The 15,825-nt window shown below is 41.2% G+C and overlaps 1 protein-coding gene across 4 annotated transcripts in view; it reads left to right on the top strand.

Annotated features, from left to right (window-relative positions):
* Positions 1–15,825, top strand: part of LOC133270495 (contactin-4) — a 338,999-nt gene that overhangs the window by 266,217 nt on the left and 56,957 nt on the right. For all 4 annotated transcript variants that reach the window (XM_061455704.1, XM_061455701.1, XM_061455702.1 and 1 more), the window contains 3 exons: positions 5,691–5,827; positions 7,246–7,375; positions 10,829–10,979. In XM_061455704.1, coding sequence (XP_061311688.1) covers positions 5,691–5,827; positions 7,246–7,375; positions 10,829–10,979 — 418 coding nt within the window. The remainder of the gene's footprint in view (positions 1–5,690; positions 5,828–7,245; positions 7,376–10,828; positions 10,980–15,825) is intronic.

Here is a 15,825-nt window from a genome sequence, read left to right as displayed (position 1 = left end):
GAGGCTGCTCTGCCATGCAGGTAGGGCTGCTGGGCTGGGGACAGGCACCCCAGTACGGGCTGAGGAGCCACACCACCACCGGGAACATTTGTCTGCCAGAATTATGACCAAAACCATTCAATTTGGCATTGGGCTTTCCAGTCAGATCAGCGCTGTCTTACATGGCATCATCTGCTCCCTGCCCAGCACTTTGCAGGCAAGCCAAGGCAAAGAGGAAAAAATTCCAGTTAAAATGGTTTCTAAAAGTGTCAGCGCAGCAGCATCCGCATTAGCAGAGAGACGCTCTTATTTGTAACTAATTATGGTTCTTTGCAGCATTTTGTAAGATATTCAGCAGAAACCATTTAATTGGCTGGACCGCTTTTCAGATTAAATACTTCTCAAATCAAAGTCCCACCAGGAATTTATGTGGCTCCATAATTTTGCAGTGAAAAGAGCCTCCCTTTCATCAGTGGGCCTGTGTTTTATTTGTGCGAAAGCCACTTTATGCCACTCTATGAAACAACCTCAAATGTAAATCGTATTATGCTCTTCATTATGGTTAGAGGTCTAAAAAGGAAATTTGCATAAGTGAAAATCAGGCAGTTGTATGTCTCTATTCAGCTTAGGTCCCAGATCACAAATAATTTGCTGAAAATTCAAAGCCACTTGAAGTAAAATGAGTTTCTGGACTGATAAAAACACAAGAAAATTCACATGATTATGGCAAGTGTATATTATTATTAATTGCAATTTTACATGTCTCGCTAGAAAACCCAGTTTGCTACCTGTTATGCAGATACGTTGCCAATTCATTTCTCATTTTCAGGCATCTTCCTTGTTTCTATTCAAAGTTCATTTTATTTAAAGTTCTCAAATCCTTTGTCATTGCAGAATATTGTGCCAGTTTAACTCTTGGTTAACCACCACTTAAGCACTTGGCAACAGCCAAATCCGTCCTTCCAGAAATGGGCAGTTGGCCTTTGGAGCAACCATTGCAGTGCCCAAACTCAGTTAGTTACACTCACCCTGGGGAAAATCACTGCTCAGAGGGAGGCTGTCATGACTCCTGCCAATCGAATAAGTGTTTTCTCAGACTTTATTGTGGGTGGGAATAACTCTGAGGTTTGAAAAAGTTGCTGCCCAAGAGAATTCTTGCATCTGGAACAAGTTTCCTCACAGAGAATAGACACATTTCTCCTCCACTTTTCCTTTTCCAAGGGTATGCGGAAAACCTGCTTATAGAGAAATCAGGTTTTAGAAGATTCAGAAAAACTGCTCAAATGATTATCATTTTGGCTTGGAAAATAGCTCTTCAGCAGGAGAAGCAATAATACAAGTAGGCATGAGAAATCAAGTGTAAAGTCTACTCGTAGAGTACCCCACACCTCCTTCACTCCCCTGGGTAGCTGCAGTCTGGACTATCCTGTTTAAAAAGTAAATAAATATCTGAGGACTGGTCTCTGTCTACAGACCTGTAATACCTGGTCTTTTGGTGTCCAGCATAACTGGGGAGAAAGTCATGTAATGGTGCAATAGCTTCTGGAACAGGAGCTGAGTAAAAGGTAGGGACGACTTAAGTATTTTACCAGCTAGGTTAATTCCTTCAACTGTTCCTCTGTTCCTTTTCCTCTGATATTTACTATTTTAGTCCCAAGCAGAACTGCTAGGCTGGTTCATGTTGGTTAGTCTTCCAGACAAGAGGAATGGAGACATCCTGCTGGGGTGGTGAACCTTCCAAAGATGCAGACAAATGGAGGTGCAGCGTTCAAGCAAATTACTTTGGTGGAGAATTTGCACAGCTTTGAGGTTGTATAGATTTCAAATAGTCCTTAATTGGCAGTAGAGGTCAGGATGAAGGGATTGAGAGGAGGAAAGAAAAAAAAGGGAGAAGTGGTAATTTAAAGTCTGCTTTCACATTCCTGGGATCGTTGTTAAGGATAACAAATTAGGGACATAAGGGGGTTGTTTACAGAAGCTATATCCCCATTTGGACCAGAATGACGCATGCACTTGTCTGCACAAACCTTATACACTGGCTGCATTCTTTATTTATAATTACTCATCCATTTTTCCCATCTGTTTTTCTTGCTTCTTATGCTTGGCTTTCTGGTCTTTAGAGTTTTCTGATCCTGGGCTCAGTCTCAATCTCCTTAGAAAAGATATAGTAATGGACAAGTCATTCAGCCTTTCATCTGCCATTAATGATGAATTACACAGCCTGCACTAGGTCATCAGCTGCTGTAAATTGGCTTAGGAACACTGAAATCAATATACACCAACTGAGAATTGGATTCTGTATATGTATTAGTACCTCATTTGCTTTAGTCTTTTTGGTTGTTTTGAACTCACAGACAACTTCTAAGTCCTACAGATTTATTTCTGGTTTATTTCTCACATTGTTCCCATAATCCTTTGGGTTTTTTACTCATTTCTGATGCGATGCATCATCACCAGCTCTGTTATTTCATTTCCAAATGCCTTTTAGGATATGATTTCTGGTCCAGCTTTCTAGTGCCTACTTTTGCTTTCCGTTTGTTACAATGAAAGATAGAATCAGTCTGGAGTTTTTGGTCTTAGAAAAGTAAGAGTATATTTGAGCAGACTGTCCTAGTCACCTGGTTGAAAATATCTCACTTTGTGTTGGTGAAGACTGTAAGGTGGTCAAAGGTAAACAAGTTTTCTTTGCACTACTGCCATGATTTTTCTTCCATCCCTCCTGAATACAAATTCAGATAGCTCTCATCTCCTAGGAGGGGAATATTTTTCTTTAAAGTTATCCTGATATAAGAGTCATGCTTATATTTCTAAGCTTTTTCTTCCACTTCATAGATTTAGCATATGAATTTTTCTTGCAACTCTGATGAATTCTTAATCAGCTTCCATGTAAATTTTTTCTTTAGTACCATATTTTTCCTCCAATATGTTTCCAAAGCCAGTAATATCTAAGTACTCCAAGTAGGCCCAAAATAGTTCCAGACCATTTTCATATGAAAGAATTCATCTCTGGTCAGCACCACTGAAATGAACTGAAGGATTTCTTTCTAGAGCACTACTACCAGTCACAAATTAAACTTTGTCATTATCTCAAATGATGTCGCTATGCCAGAAAATGCAGAAAATCGAGCCGGTTTCATATCCTTCTTTGAATTACTTTAATTATCGTGCTTGAAATCTTGTGTCGTATTACCATGTCTTCGTATTATCCCCAATGGGAGGTTGTCAAATTTCATTATGTTATGGCGACTCTCATTTGGCGGCTCAAACATATTTGCTGCATGAACCAGCCCTTGTGTATTACTCAAGATTAAGTCAGGAGCGTGCGTGCTATTCTCTGAAATGAACTGTTGAAAGGAGAGGTTGACCTAATTAGAAAACTCTCCCAAAGAGCAGCAGAGAGCAAAGCTCCTGTGAAACAAAGGACTCCTCTGGTTTTCACTGAGATTTATTTTTTGACCTATTATGCTCCTTCTGTACTTCTCTGCATCATAAATGGCTTTAGGATAGAAAGGTTAAGCGGTTAAAATAACTGGAGGGGTGAAAAGAGGCACACAGTCCAAGGCTGCATCTCATGGGTGCTGCAGAAAAGGGTAAAGTGAACAGCAGGGGTGGCAGCTTCCAGTGCTGCGTGTTGAAGTCTCAGCACTGTTACTTAGGGCAGGAGCTCAGATGTGCAGCCTGCAAAGTACCCGAGAAAGCTGAACAGGTAAAGTCTTTTACTGTGTTGAGTGAGAATTTTCCCTCTTTGGGGAGTCTGCCTAAAATAAGGAGAAATACTGAATTTTCTTTCTTTCCCGCACAAGAGTTTTCTTTCTTTTTACATAGCATACACTTACATGTTACAGCACAGATGTTACTTTTCATGGGTGTTCTTGCTTATCAGGTTACTTTCAGTTGCTTTGTCTGATTATTTTGGTTGATTGGTTAGTTTCAGGTGGAAAATCAGTAAAATACTCAGTACTGCCAAAAAGGCAAGTGAATCTGTGTGATTTTATAGAGCTCCTTCTGTGGTATTATAAGACTCTCTTTGAAATTATGAGTTGGATGCTGTTACAATAGTAAATATGTAAATTCATGTGTAATTTGCGAATTGCAAATAATTTGCAAATGTCCGTGAGCCACTGAACCCGTTGAAATTGCTCAGCGTGTCTCAGTTCGATGGAATTGTTCAAGTTCTTACTCCAGATGACAGAACTGACTTTCATCTTCCTACATTTAAAAGCTTTCCGTTTCATATCTCTTTAGATACAGATTATAAACAAGCTTAAAATAGTACAGGGACTGGAGGGGCAGTCATAGAAGTAAACACTGCTTGTCTCTCCTTTTCAGCTGCTTCTTTTTGCATCTGCCTTGTCATTACATTCAGTTCACCTTTCTGCTTTTTTCACAAGTCCCTTGGAGTTAAGAGGCTGTGCAAAATTCCTCAGCTTTCTTCTGTGCTTTGTAGGCACGGTGAGAAGAGCAGTGTGTAGTGTGGTAGGTGTGGGATTATGCACGTATCTGTCACAGCCTGAACATAGTTTGAAAAGCCACTCAGATCTCCAAACATGTGTGTTTCCAGCATCACATCGTGGCAGACGTACCAATATTTTCAGTATAATCATGCGAACTGTATGTGGAACTTACCATATTGATATGATATTTTTTAATTTGTCCTTTCAGACCTTCCTGTGACATGTCCCTATCCCAAGGAGATATCTAAAGTTGTTACCTGGCTTTGAGTAATCTTAATTATTTTTTTAATCTGGTTACGTGAGAAAAAGTATTAACCAGGTTCTTGGAGACCTCTGCTGGCAATATCTTCCTACGAAGTCTCTCAGATTTTCTTATGCCAAAATAGGGCATATGCCAGTAGAAAAAAATGAACTTGCTCACCTTTTCAGTGGGACTTTCTAAAAAAGTATTTTAGGTATATTGAGACAGATGGAGCTTTATGAAAGTAACGTAAGGAAGTCAGCGGTTTTATCCAAAAACACGCGGCAATTTTAGTGGAATTTGCATGTGGAGTCTGGCTAAACTTAAGCTATCTCATAAGTGTCTGAAAACTGCCAGCGCCAGTTTTAACCAAAGTCCACCAAAATGTATCTCCGATATCTGCTGTTGGACTTTTTTAGGCTTGTTCAAAGTCATTAATACAAGTATTGTGTCCAAAATTTTTTCATACACAAGGAATATCTTCCTATGGTGGTACTTGGAGATACGTCCCTAACGTAAGAAAAGACTGAGAATTTGGATCTGAAGTAGTGCCTACAACCATGCAGACCTAAGTAACCTTAATTTCAATGCAAAGGTAGTTCTAAATTACAAGTGTTGAAGTTGGATGCTAAATTTTAGAGTTTTGAAGCCTAAATTGTATAGACCCTGAAGAAAATGTCTCTATTTGAAAGACCAGGGGTCTAACAGTGCCATTAATAAAAAAGGGGTAGCACATGGACTGTTGCTTTGGTTTTGTACGATGATCAGGGTTTCTGAAGCTACTGTTTTTCATCAAGTGTTTTAATTAAAATGAAATCAGGTTCTGATCTTGCATGTCTCACCTTCAGAAGCAGAAGTGGACTCAGGGGAAAAACAGTCTTTAGCAGTTATTAACCATGTTATTAAATCCAACCCTTAAATGTGCTAATAGAGAAAGAAATGGTCACTTGCTTGCACCGAGAAAGCACGCTGTTGGTTACAGATATAACACTTCATTCATTACTTCTACATTGCAGCTCAGCCCAGCTGGATTCAGAAAATCAGCGATGCACACGCAGCCATAGAGGAAAGTGTTGTCTGGGAATGCCGAGCAAACGGGAGACCAAAGCCCTCGTACCGCTGGCTGAAGGATGGGGAGCCACTGCTACCCCAGGTAGGCACCACTAGAGCCCTTTGCTGAGGAGGAGCGTCACAGGCTCTGTAAGTCCTTTCATGCTCTGCCAGGTTTCTCATCTCTGTATGTTTTATTACTTTTGGAATGGAAATAGAAAGGACAGCATTGCTTTGATACCCCCCCCCCCCCCCCCCACTGTGTAGGCAGTCCTTTGCTATGCCTGGTGGGCACAACTGTATGGCTTCAGAAGAGCTGCTGTCAGTGACAAGCAGGACACACGACTTCTCTGTGTTCAGAGGTCATTCCTGAAATGAAGTCAAATCCTGTTCAGGTGAGCTTCAGCTGCTAATGAAACCTTAGCATTTCTGCTGGTCTTTAACAGTGTTCCTGCTCCTGCTGAGCTGTGTCCCTGTGCAGGAGCATGGCCTGTGATTGCTAGGGACATGAAGAGCTGTGTAAAGGAGGGTGACACACAGGAGCTGCGGAAATGCACCTTGTCCCACCACCATGCCTGCCCAGCCTCTCACTGGAGAGCCATCACTCACTGCCATAATCCCCCCTGATATAACTACAAATTGAAAACAACTGACCAAATCATTGCTTTCATGGTAGCCAGCATTTTTTTCCCCTTCACTTATTGTGAAAGAATATGGCAGCCCAGATTTGATCAAACCCTGACAAAGATTGCTCAAACATTAGATTTCTGCCCTACAGTCAAGTAGAAAGCCAATAGCTCTTTATATTACTGTTTTTTTAAGTGGTGAAACTCCTGGGGAGGGAGGGAACACTTTGCTGTACTTATTAAAATTGATAACACAAGCTCCATATCCTTAGGCTGACAAATGATACCCCAATCTTTTGTTCCACACACTAATTTTACTTGCTTCACGCTGGTCACTAGCAGATGGTCTTGTACTTAAACCACATTAGTGGCGGATACGAAGTAAAGGATCATTAAATTATTAACATCTATATTGTTTTCAGTAAACTGCAGAGGGTTTTAAGTATTTCTCTCTGTGCTAGCTAATATGGCAACCAGCCTTACTAGCCTTCATTGCCGTATATACTCGTAATACCATTGTTTTAAATGTTTTAAAGAAAACAGTTGGCTGTGATATGCCACTATAGAACAGAAGCGCATTTTTTGATTCAGGTTTATGTACTTGAAAGGGATATTAATCTAAATGGTTCGGATATTAAATCACAGAGAGGTCAAGGGAAAGTCCTCCAGTTTAAATTGTATTTGCCAACTACTATATTGGTTTTACCATTTAGTATCTACCATGATATAAATTTAGCTGGTGCACAAATAGATTGGAGCATGTAAATTCTTCCCATTACTGCTACATATTTTTTTGTCCACCTTGGTATAAAACACAGCACAACCACTGCTGGGTTTCTGTTCTAAGGAGGGATCTCCTTATTTACTTTTTTATTTGTTTTACTGTTTCCTACAGGGCAGAGTTCAGCTGGAGCAGGGCTCGCTCACAATAACAAATGTCAGCCTGTTGGATGCCGGCATGTACCAGTGTGTAGCAGAAAACAGATATGGCATCATTTTTGCCAGTGCAGAACTGAGTGTCATAGGTAAGTTTACTATCCTGAATGTTGCAAACCACCCAAAAGCAGCAAAGTCTGAATAGACCTTTCATCATTCTTATGGCAGTTGTAATGCTCCTGTCGCAAACCCTCACCAAGAGCAGCTCCTGTCCCACCTGCTTTGAGTGCACCTACTCTGCTCATCCCTGTTATACCTGGAGAAGCTCCTGTGAATCCAGGTGGTTAAATGGGATGGGAGGGAGTACAGATAATAGAGCCAGGCTCTTCTCAGTAGTGCTCACTGCCAGGACATGAAGCAACAGGCACAAACTGAAACATAGGAAATGCCATTTAAACATCAGAAAAAGTTTACTGTGAGGTTGGTTGAGTGCTAGAACAGGTTGCCCATCCTTGGAGATGCTCAACACTGAAACGGATGTGGCCCCAGGCAGCCCACTGTAGCTGGCCCTGCTTGAGCACCGGTACTACGGGACCATCTCCGGAGGTTCCTGCCAGCCATGGCTGTCCTGCAAGTAGGTACCTCATTCACAAATATCTCTCCTGTATGACAGGCAGGCCTAGAAACCAGTATGTCAGCATAGATTTGTAGTTTCAAATGGTTAAATAGAATTCATGATTACAAAACAGTGGTTTAGTTGTTTTCAAAGTGAATGCTCAATAGCATCATTCTCCTCTTTATCCTGAAGAATAAAAGCATGAGGTCTTTTCTGATTATGACATTTTCAATTATTGATCATTTTTTGTCAGCACTGATAGATGCCTGCATAGAAAAAAAAAAAAACATTTGAAAGATTGTCAGCACTGCTGTTCAAGAAAAGTACGATAATGCTCAATAAATTAGACTTCAGAGTGCTAAGATAGATTGGACATGTTACTGTGTGAAAGAAATCAAAATAAAGTTGCTGGTGCTCTTCCCCTCTATTCAAAACCCTGGTGAAAATGAGCCTTTAGGAGAAAGGCAGATCTACTCAGAAGACAGAGTCTTAGGCCTTGCTGGTGGGCACTTCCAGGGCCTCCCCATGCCCAGCAGCACCCAGGGGCCAACCTTATGTCTGCATAAAGAGCAAAGACTTTGGAGAGCCTTCTCTTAAAAACCTGCCAGATTACTTGTATTTGGCTGACTTCTCATTTGGGTTATGCAATCTTGCTTCTGCATGACGTGTGAAAAATACCAGAATGGTGTGCTGCAGATTAATTCCTATGGATCTGTGATTTAAACTGGCATATTTTTAAAGAAAACCAGCATGTTTTCCTTTTCACTGTAGTTTTCAAAGGAGGTCAATATTCTGAGCTCTCGCTGAGAAGCGTCAGCTTTTAAACAGATCTTTCTGAGTATAAAAATGGTTATTTTAAAAGATCCTGACGTTAAGCACTTGAAATGATTAAACACCACTAATAGAAAGTGAGACTTATAGCAAAATTACGTGAAAAAAAGAGAAAATTACAGACAGAGCTTTTCTCAGAGTGATTCTTCTCTATTATTGTTGCCAATTATATTGCCCTGAATCTTCAGCTAAAAGCAGGATCCTGTTGTGCTGGCATTGTAAAAACGTATAGTAAGATTCAGTCATCACCTTAAAGAATTTTCAGGCTTAATTTTTTTAAAGAACAATTAAAATAAAAAATAAAAAGGGTGGGCCTGGAGTGGAAAAATAAAAGACATTAAAATCCTCATTTTACAAGCAAGGTGTGAGGAAATCAAATGCTTTACCTCCAAGGTGTCACAGGGAAGCTGTGCTGAGAACTGAGCCCGGGGTTTCTAAATGTCAGATGACAACATTTTGAGCGTCACAGAATAAAACCCATATTGTGCAGCTCCTCTGCCTCACGCAGGACCAAGCAGGAAGTAGTAAATGACTTGCAAAAACTGCAGTCTAAACTGTTCAATACACAGATAGAAATAACAGGTTTATTCAAAAATGTATTTTGCTCATAAGCTCTGGACAATCATCTAAGACATTACTTCCAGAAGTAATGTTGTATCAATTATGATAATCCGATATAAATAATAGTCCATCTGGTTCCACTGGTGGGAAGTTGTCCTTAGGATGGCTCCTTTCATTTTGTAGTGTTTTACATAGCTGCTGTTGGTTTTCAGACAGCTCTTTCATAGTCTTTAAGAACATGCATGTCTTCCTCTATGCTAAAATGAAGTCAGTCATCTGTGGGTAGCCATAGAAGACAACATAGCTCATAGAGTAGTGAACTCTGCTTCATGAAAATGGAAGACGAGTTATATTTGAGCATAAAGCCCATCCCATTATCAGTATAGGATTATGTTTTATATATCCAAAAGAACTGAGGCAGATGAGATGCCCTAAGAAAAAGGAATTTGCTTTCTTTATCACACAGCAGGTTTTTGTCTACCAGCTGTTTCAGGTAAGATTTAGGTCATTTTATGGAGCATCAAGCAGACGCAGTGCATGGTGTTCTAAACTCTAACCACCAAGGGTGCAGCAAGAAAGTAGGTGGAGGAAAATGCTGCATGTTCAGGGGATACAGGAATGGTGCAGGCATGCAGCTAGCAAAGAGCATGGAGAGAATTAGAGGGGACTGGGAAGAGTTTGTTGCAAGCTCCTGTCAGCAAAGATATAGAGAGCAAGGCAAGAGTTGTTCATAAAACCCTTGAGCTGCCTCACCTGTTAGCTTTGAGCTTTCTATATTGAAAAAAAAAAATAGTTTTCTTACTTGATATAAATAAAACCTTCTGGTTGTCTTTGGAGGGTTTACTACCAGAGTCAGTCAAGAGGCGGCCGCCTCAAAGCTCTGCCTGCCATCAGGTCTCATCAAATAAATCATTAAAAATCCTTTGAGGCAAGAATCAGAAGCCAAGCCATCTCCTCCCTCCCCAGCCTGCCTTACAGCCAGGCTGCAGACTGTCTGCAGGGCTTTGGTGGTTGCTTCAGTGAATATCTGACTGTTTTTCACAAAATGGAAGAGTGTGCATGAAGGGACTAAAAAAAGATGATTCAGAGTGTCTCGTACCGTGGTACTTAAGTCTTGCCCTGCTTTGCTTGGTTCAGTACCTGGCCATGTCAAGGTTTCCCACCTTTATAGCATTAAAATCAAAAACCCAGATTATGCAATTTATGAATATAAAACATAAAAATGCCATCTTTTCTGGAAATGATGATCATGCTGTTATGACACAGAAAAAGGGATACATTATACAATTCATGCATATGTAGTTCGTAGGGGTGCTGCCCCAAATTAGGTGTGCATGACACCGGGTGTCTGCTGCCTGCCACGGTTACTGGTTTCTGAGGTTTGAAGCTGAACTGTTTGTTTCAAGTCTAAACAGTGTTGAAGCATTCCAGCATCTGTTTGCCTTATCTGTACGTGCACACAGTTCATAAAGTCAGATCATTTAGGAACTACAGCTGAGAAACAGTCCTGGAATATTGTAATGTTCAAAAAAGCCTGACTTTGGTTTTTGCAGAGGTAATTCTGATCTCTTGGTTTGTGTTCTTCTTCTTTTAGCCGTCAGTCCAGACTTCTCCAAAACACTCTTGAAAAAGTTAACTCTTGTTAAAGTGGGTGGTGAAGTAATCATTGAGTGTAAGCCGAAAGCTTCCCCCAAACCTACTTATTCGTGGAAGAAAGGAAGAGAGATCCTAAGAGAAAATGAGAGGTAATGTTTTAAACTAACCGTTTCTTCCATTAGCCTGCTCCAACCCAGGGACTTTCAGCAATGAAGCCTAAATTTGTCATTAATAGCTTCTCAAAATTGACTTGCAAATAAATGTGAAAACAGCCAGTGTTTAATCTCAAGGAGCTGGGGGTGAGATTTCTATTCTCATTGCGTTCATTCCAGTCTCTGTGTACTATTAAAGCATCCCTGCCAAGAAGCTGATAAAGATGCATTCTAAAAAGCAAATATTTTGCTTCTGCATTGCTCTAAATAGCCACTAGCAGAAAAAAAAAAATATTGCCCAGGAGATAAAGCTCTCCACCACAGATTACACTGCTGTGGTACGTTACTCAGTGTCCCACAGACAGGAATTATTTGGCAGTAACTAACTTGGCAGTCCCAGCACCTGACTTGGAGATGGCTTTTTCAGACTAGCCAAGCCATTTCTTTCTTTATTTTTTTTTTTCTAATTCCAAAGGAGAGCATTAGTAGGAAGCAGAAGGTTACGTTTCAAATTCCTGTGCATGGTTTTGCAGTGCTTCCTGCAAGGTCATGAGTGACTCTGTAGAGGTGAAGTTGTGTTACCTGTCCTGCTTGCATAGTGCATGAGAGCAGGACCTAGAGAGCTGTCCCTGGCAGTCCTCAAAATATGGTGCACCACTGGGATTGGTGGGAAAAATCCTGGCCTATTAATAAAGGTCCAAAATCCAGAAATTACAGGAAATTGTTACTTCTAAAAGCTTAAACCTGTTAGAGCTGGTTTGGAAAAGTAGTTTTGCTCCATTCAACCTGCCTGCCTGTAATGTACATTGAAATATATGCTATGGCAATGTGTACGAGTATGCAAAAAGCTATAGGTCATTTAGAGCCAGATGGGTAAAATAATGAACAATCTATTTCTGACTTATTTATCTCTTGTGACCTGGTCTTTACAAAGCTGTTGGCTGTGGACCGTTTGACTTGCCTCTTGGGATAAAAAGAGTTGAGTGATCAATTACACAGAGCTTCCTCTAGCAGGCAGGGTACAAAGCTGTGAGAGGTCAAAGTTATAATAGATCAAAGTATATTGATTTTTAAAACTGAAATAACTTGCTCTTCTGGTGGAGGTTGTGCAAAGGATTAGAAGTACTAAAGACTGGAAGTTTCAGAGTGTCTCCCATCCTCACCGGCACAGTCCATAACTGAAATGTGCTTTCTGTCTCAGATGCTGTTCTCCTAGGCACAACACAGTTCTTTCTTCTCATTTTAATTTAGGAGTGGGAAAGGAAGCACTAGTTTATTGAGCAAGGGCTTAGGAAAGGAAAGGAATGTGACCAGTTTCTTGCTTGGTCACTGCTGTGCACTGCTGGCAAAAAAGTGGTATTTTTTTTTTAGCACTACTCTCTCGCCTGCAAACTTACCTAAAAATTGAATGCTGTAATACAGCAAAACACCCTGGCTCCTGATTTCCCAAGGGAATGTGATTCACGCTCTGCTAGCATAACGCTAGGCAGTGGCTCAGGTTGCCTGTGTGCTTACTTCCAAATAACTTTTGAACTGGTTATTTGATGTAGATGTTTCAGTTGGTTTCCACCAAGATTAGGAGAGCAAGAGATACACCTCAAAAACAGCAGGTTTCTGCAAAGCAGAAGTACGTGTAGTCATTAAAACTTGCTAAATAGCACATACTGTGCTGGCCACAGCCCCTGTGCTCAGGCAGACTCTGGGCAGAGGCTGGGAGGACAGGCTGTGAGTACAACACGGTGCTCCGAGCAGCTCAGTGTTGAGCTCAAACGCAAGCCACAGCAAGGCTGATGTGCTGGTGCTCTTGGCAGCGCCAGGCTCAGTGCCGCACTCCTCTGAGAGCGCTGAGCCAGGACCCGGAGCCTCCCACCCGGGCACCAAGCCCTGGATGGGAAATCAGATGTGAAACGTGCCCAAGCAGGTGTGTAATTTTCCACTACTTCAGCCCAGGGGTTTTTCCACCAGCCAGATCATCCAGAGGGGCCTATCTGGCAAAATGTCTTAATAAACAGCGCTCTGTTGACTTGGCACTTAGACCTGTTTAGTTCTTACACGCAGTTGGTTGTGTCTCTCGTGGGGATGAGGATGTTGAATCCTCGCCACCGCCTTTATTAACCGTTCTTGCAGTCTGTACCTTGAGACAATTAGGAAATTATATTGTCTTGTATGGTCGTGGCATTGTTCATCGGCACTGTCTGACTTCAGGGGCAGGGGAGACCCAGTGCTTCATGTTCCTGTATTTCTGGTTTCTTTGGCTGATGAAATATTATCTCCTTCCTGCTGTTCTAGGGGACAGCAGCACTGACTGGAGTCCAGTCCTAGTACCTCCCTACACCCACACTTAATGTGTGGGCTTCAGACAGGAACTTTCTTGGCTGTTGAAAGAAAAAAATGTTGAAATGCAGGAAGAAAGATGCCAAGAAAAGCTGTTGCTGAAATCTCTTCATCTAGGGCAGAAAACAGAACTTTTAGACAGACGTGGGAGATGAAACTTAAATTAATTCAAGTTTCAGAGAAGCACCTGAACATCTGGATACCTCTCCAAACTGAATTTGATCATGTGAAGGTTAATCAATATAGATGATCCTTCCAATTCCAGGTGGAGTTAAAAGCAATGTTAATGTGTCAGTCCTTGCTTTGAATTCTGATGTACAGCCCGATGGCTACCATGGCAATCGCTCGAGTGTTTCTCCTGGGGCTTGTGTGACTTTTCAGATAGAATGTAATGTTAGGGACTCCTTACTGGAGACAGAAAGAGTGTGCATCAGATTTTGCTGCCAGGATTCTTTCTCTGGAGGTTACTGCTGTCCAGGAGGCAAAACTAAGTGTGTTGTTCAGTGTTTGCCCAGAGAGCAGAGGCTACCGTGGAAAAAAGAGTTTTATTGTTTTAGGTTTCATATTCTTCTCTGGAGGCTGAGGTAGTGTGTACTGCACCCCTAATGAATACCATGCCCTGAAGGTATCTCTTACTGGTGGTTGAGAACTGTGCAATTGTGTTATTAGAAATTCTGCCCTGGAGTATAATTATATTATTGCAGTCATTAAGGTCAGTTCATCTCCATAATAATGGAAATCCTGCCTTGGAGGCCTAACTGAGCCAAAACAATGTTAGTAGCCTGACTCCAGAAGGTAAATTTTATATAGAAACAGCTATAGCACAGATAGAGATATATTGGAAATGCTGCTTGGAAACAAAGACTATTTCTGTATGGGTAAAGATACAGAGATAATTTTCTGTCCGTGATCTTTCCTTCAGATTTCAGTGCAAAAAATGGCTGTTACACTCTGTGGGAAAGGTTTTCAGTCCTACTAATGCCACTCTGTACAAATCAGCCTCATAGAGCCACTGGTAGAGAAGAGCAGGTGAGTCTGCTGTTTACCACAGCATCTCACACCTTCCACACCACAGGGACAGAAGGCATGACTAAAATACACCTACCCTCTGGGAAACCCTTGTTTGGGAATAGGGGATACCATTTAGACAGGAATGGTCACCATAAAGCTGTATAGGCTGCATCCTCAGAGAGATAGTGGTATACGAGTAGTGCTTATGACCCGCTTGCCCCAGCACATTCCTCAGGCAGAAGCCATTTAATCCTTTCAGTATGCACTCTTGTGCATATAACCTGGAAGTTTGAGCCAGCTGTCGAGACCTGCAGCTGGTAGGGTGTCATTCCAGAAGGCAACAAGCAATGGGAACTCAAGTTGTGAGTGGTGTCTTCTGGTGATTATAAACTGTGATTTGGGACATGTCAGATTGTTCATCAAAGACAAAGAGTTGAGTTCAGAATGTTTTTCACTTACCATTTGGTTCTCCTATATTCATCTTTCCAGATATGTTTAGCTCTGATCTCTTTATTCTGACTAAACAGCATGAGAAAAGATATTTTGGAGAGCTGGGTTCCCATTACATAGGTTCTCTTTTCTCACATCCCAGCTTACATCAGTGTCACTCAGATCAAGATGGAGAATGTTGCTGCCCAGCTGCCCGAGGAGGCCTGGCATTCAAACAAGGCAAAAACTCCTGGAATGGGGAGTGCACAGATGGTAGAGCCAGGACTCATGTTTTTGATTTAAATCTCAGTAGCACTTTGGTTTTATAATCTTATGTCTTCATCCCCCTGATTTTATGAAATAATGTAGTCGATGTCAAGTGATTTTTTGGATCTGTGGCATCATATACATAGGACATAGTCATAATATAGTCATATGTAGGGACATGGTCTTACGCACTTATCACACCATGTGAAAGACAGATAATCTGAACTGTGCCTCTGCTTTGTTCCAAGGCTGTCTCAGAAACCAAATCAATCATTCCTAGATGCCAGTTGGAGTTACAGAGGTAGAGGGTAATTTTACATGAGATTTACCAATACAAAACAGAAATCCATAGTTACCCACAAAAAGTTTCTATTAATTGATGGCCCCTGTATAACACTGAAGTGAATGAAAGCAAGTCCTTAATGGAAGGACATAACTTCCCTTCTAAAGCCAAACATTCTTCAGTCAGTGGTATTTCCCTTTTGTGACAATTATTTCCTGGCATTACATTACAGATATTATTCATTGGCAGGAGTAGGAGGAGTAATCATGACAGCCAGATTGTTCTTGCAGGATTTTGTTAATCTTCTCCTAATAACTCAATTACATCTAATACAACAACGTCAGATAAATTTGTTACTGAGACCAGTGATTTAAAACCTTTATTTTCAGGTGATCTTATCACAGAAACCTTTCAATTTCTTCATAATTACCATGTGGACTCCCATGGAGAGCTGCACTCAGTTGCAAGTGCAAGTGGTTCATCCTCGTGGTGGTGGTGGAAATAAGAAGTCACCGTAGT

The sequence above is a fragment of the Pezoporus flaviventris genome, unplaced genomic scaffold (assembly GCF_033815535.1).
Source record: "Pezoporus flaviventris isolate CSIRO_AGI_PZ_B2104156 unplaced genomic scaffold, CSIRO_AGI_Pfla_v1 ptg000021l, whole genome shotgun sequence".
Classification (NCBI taxonomy): Eukaryota; Metazoa; Chordata; class Aves; order Psittaciformes; family Psittacidae; genus Pezoporus; species Pezoporus flaviventris.
Note: the sequence above shows the minus strand (reverse complement) of the source record. Positions and strands in the feature narration are given on the sequence as shown.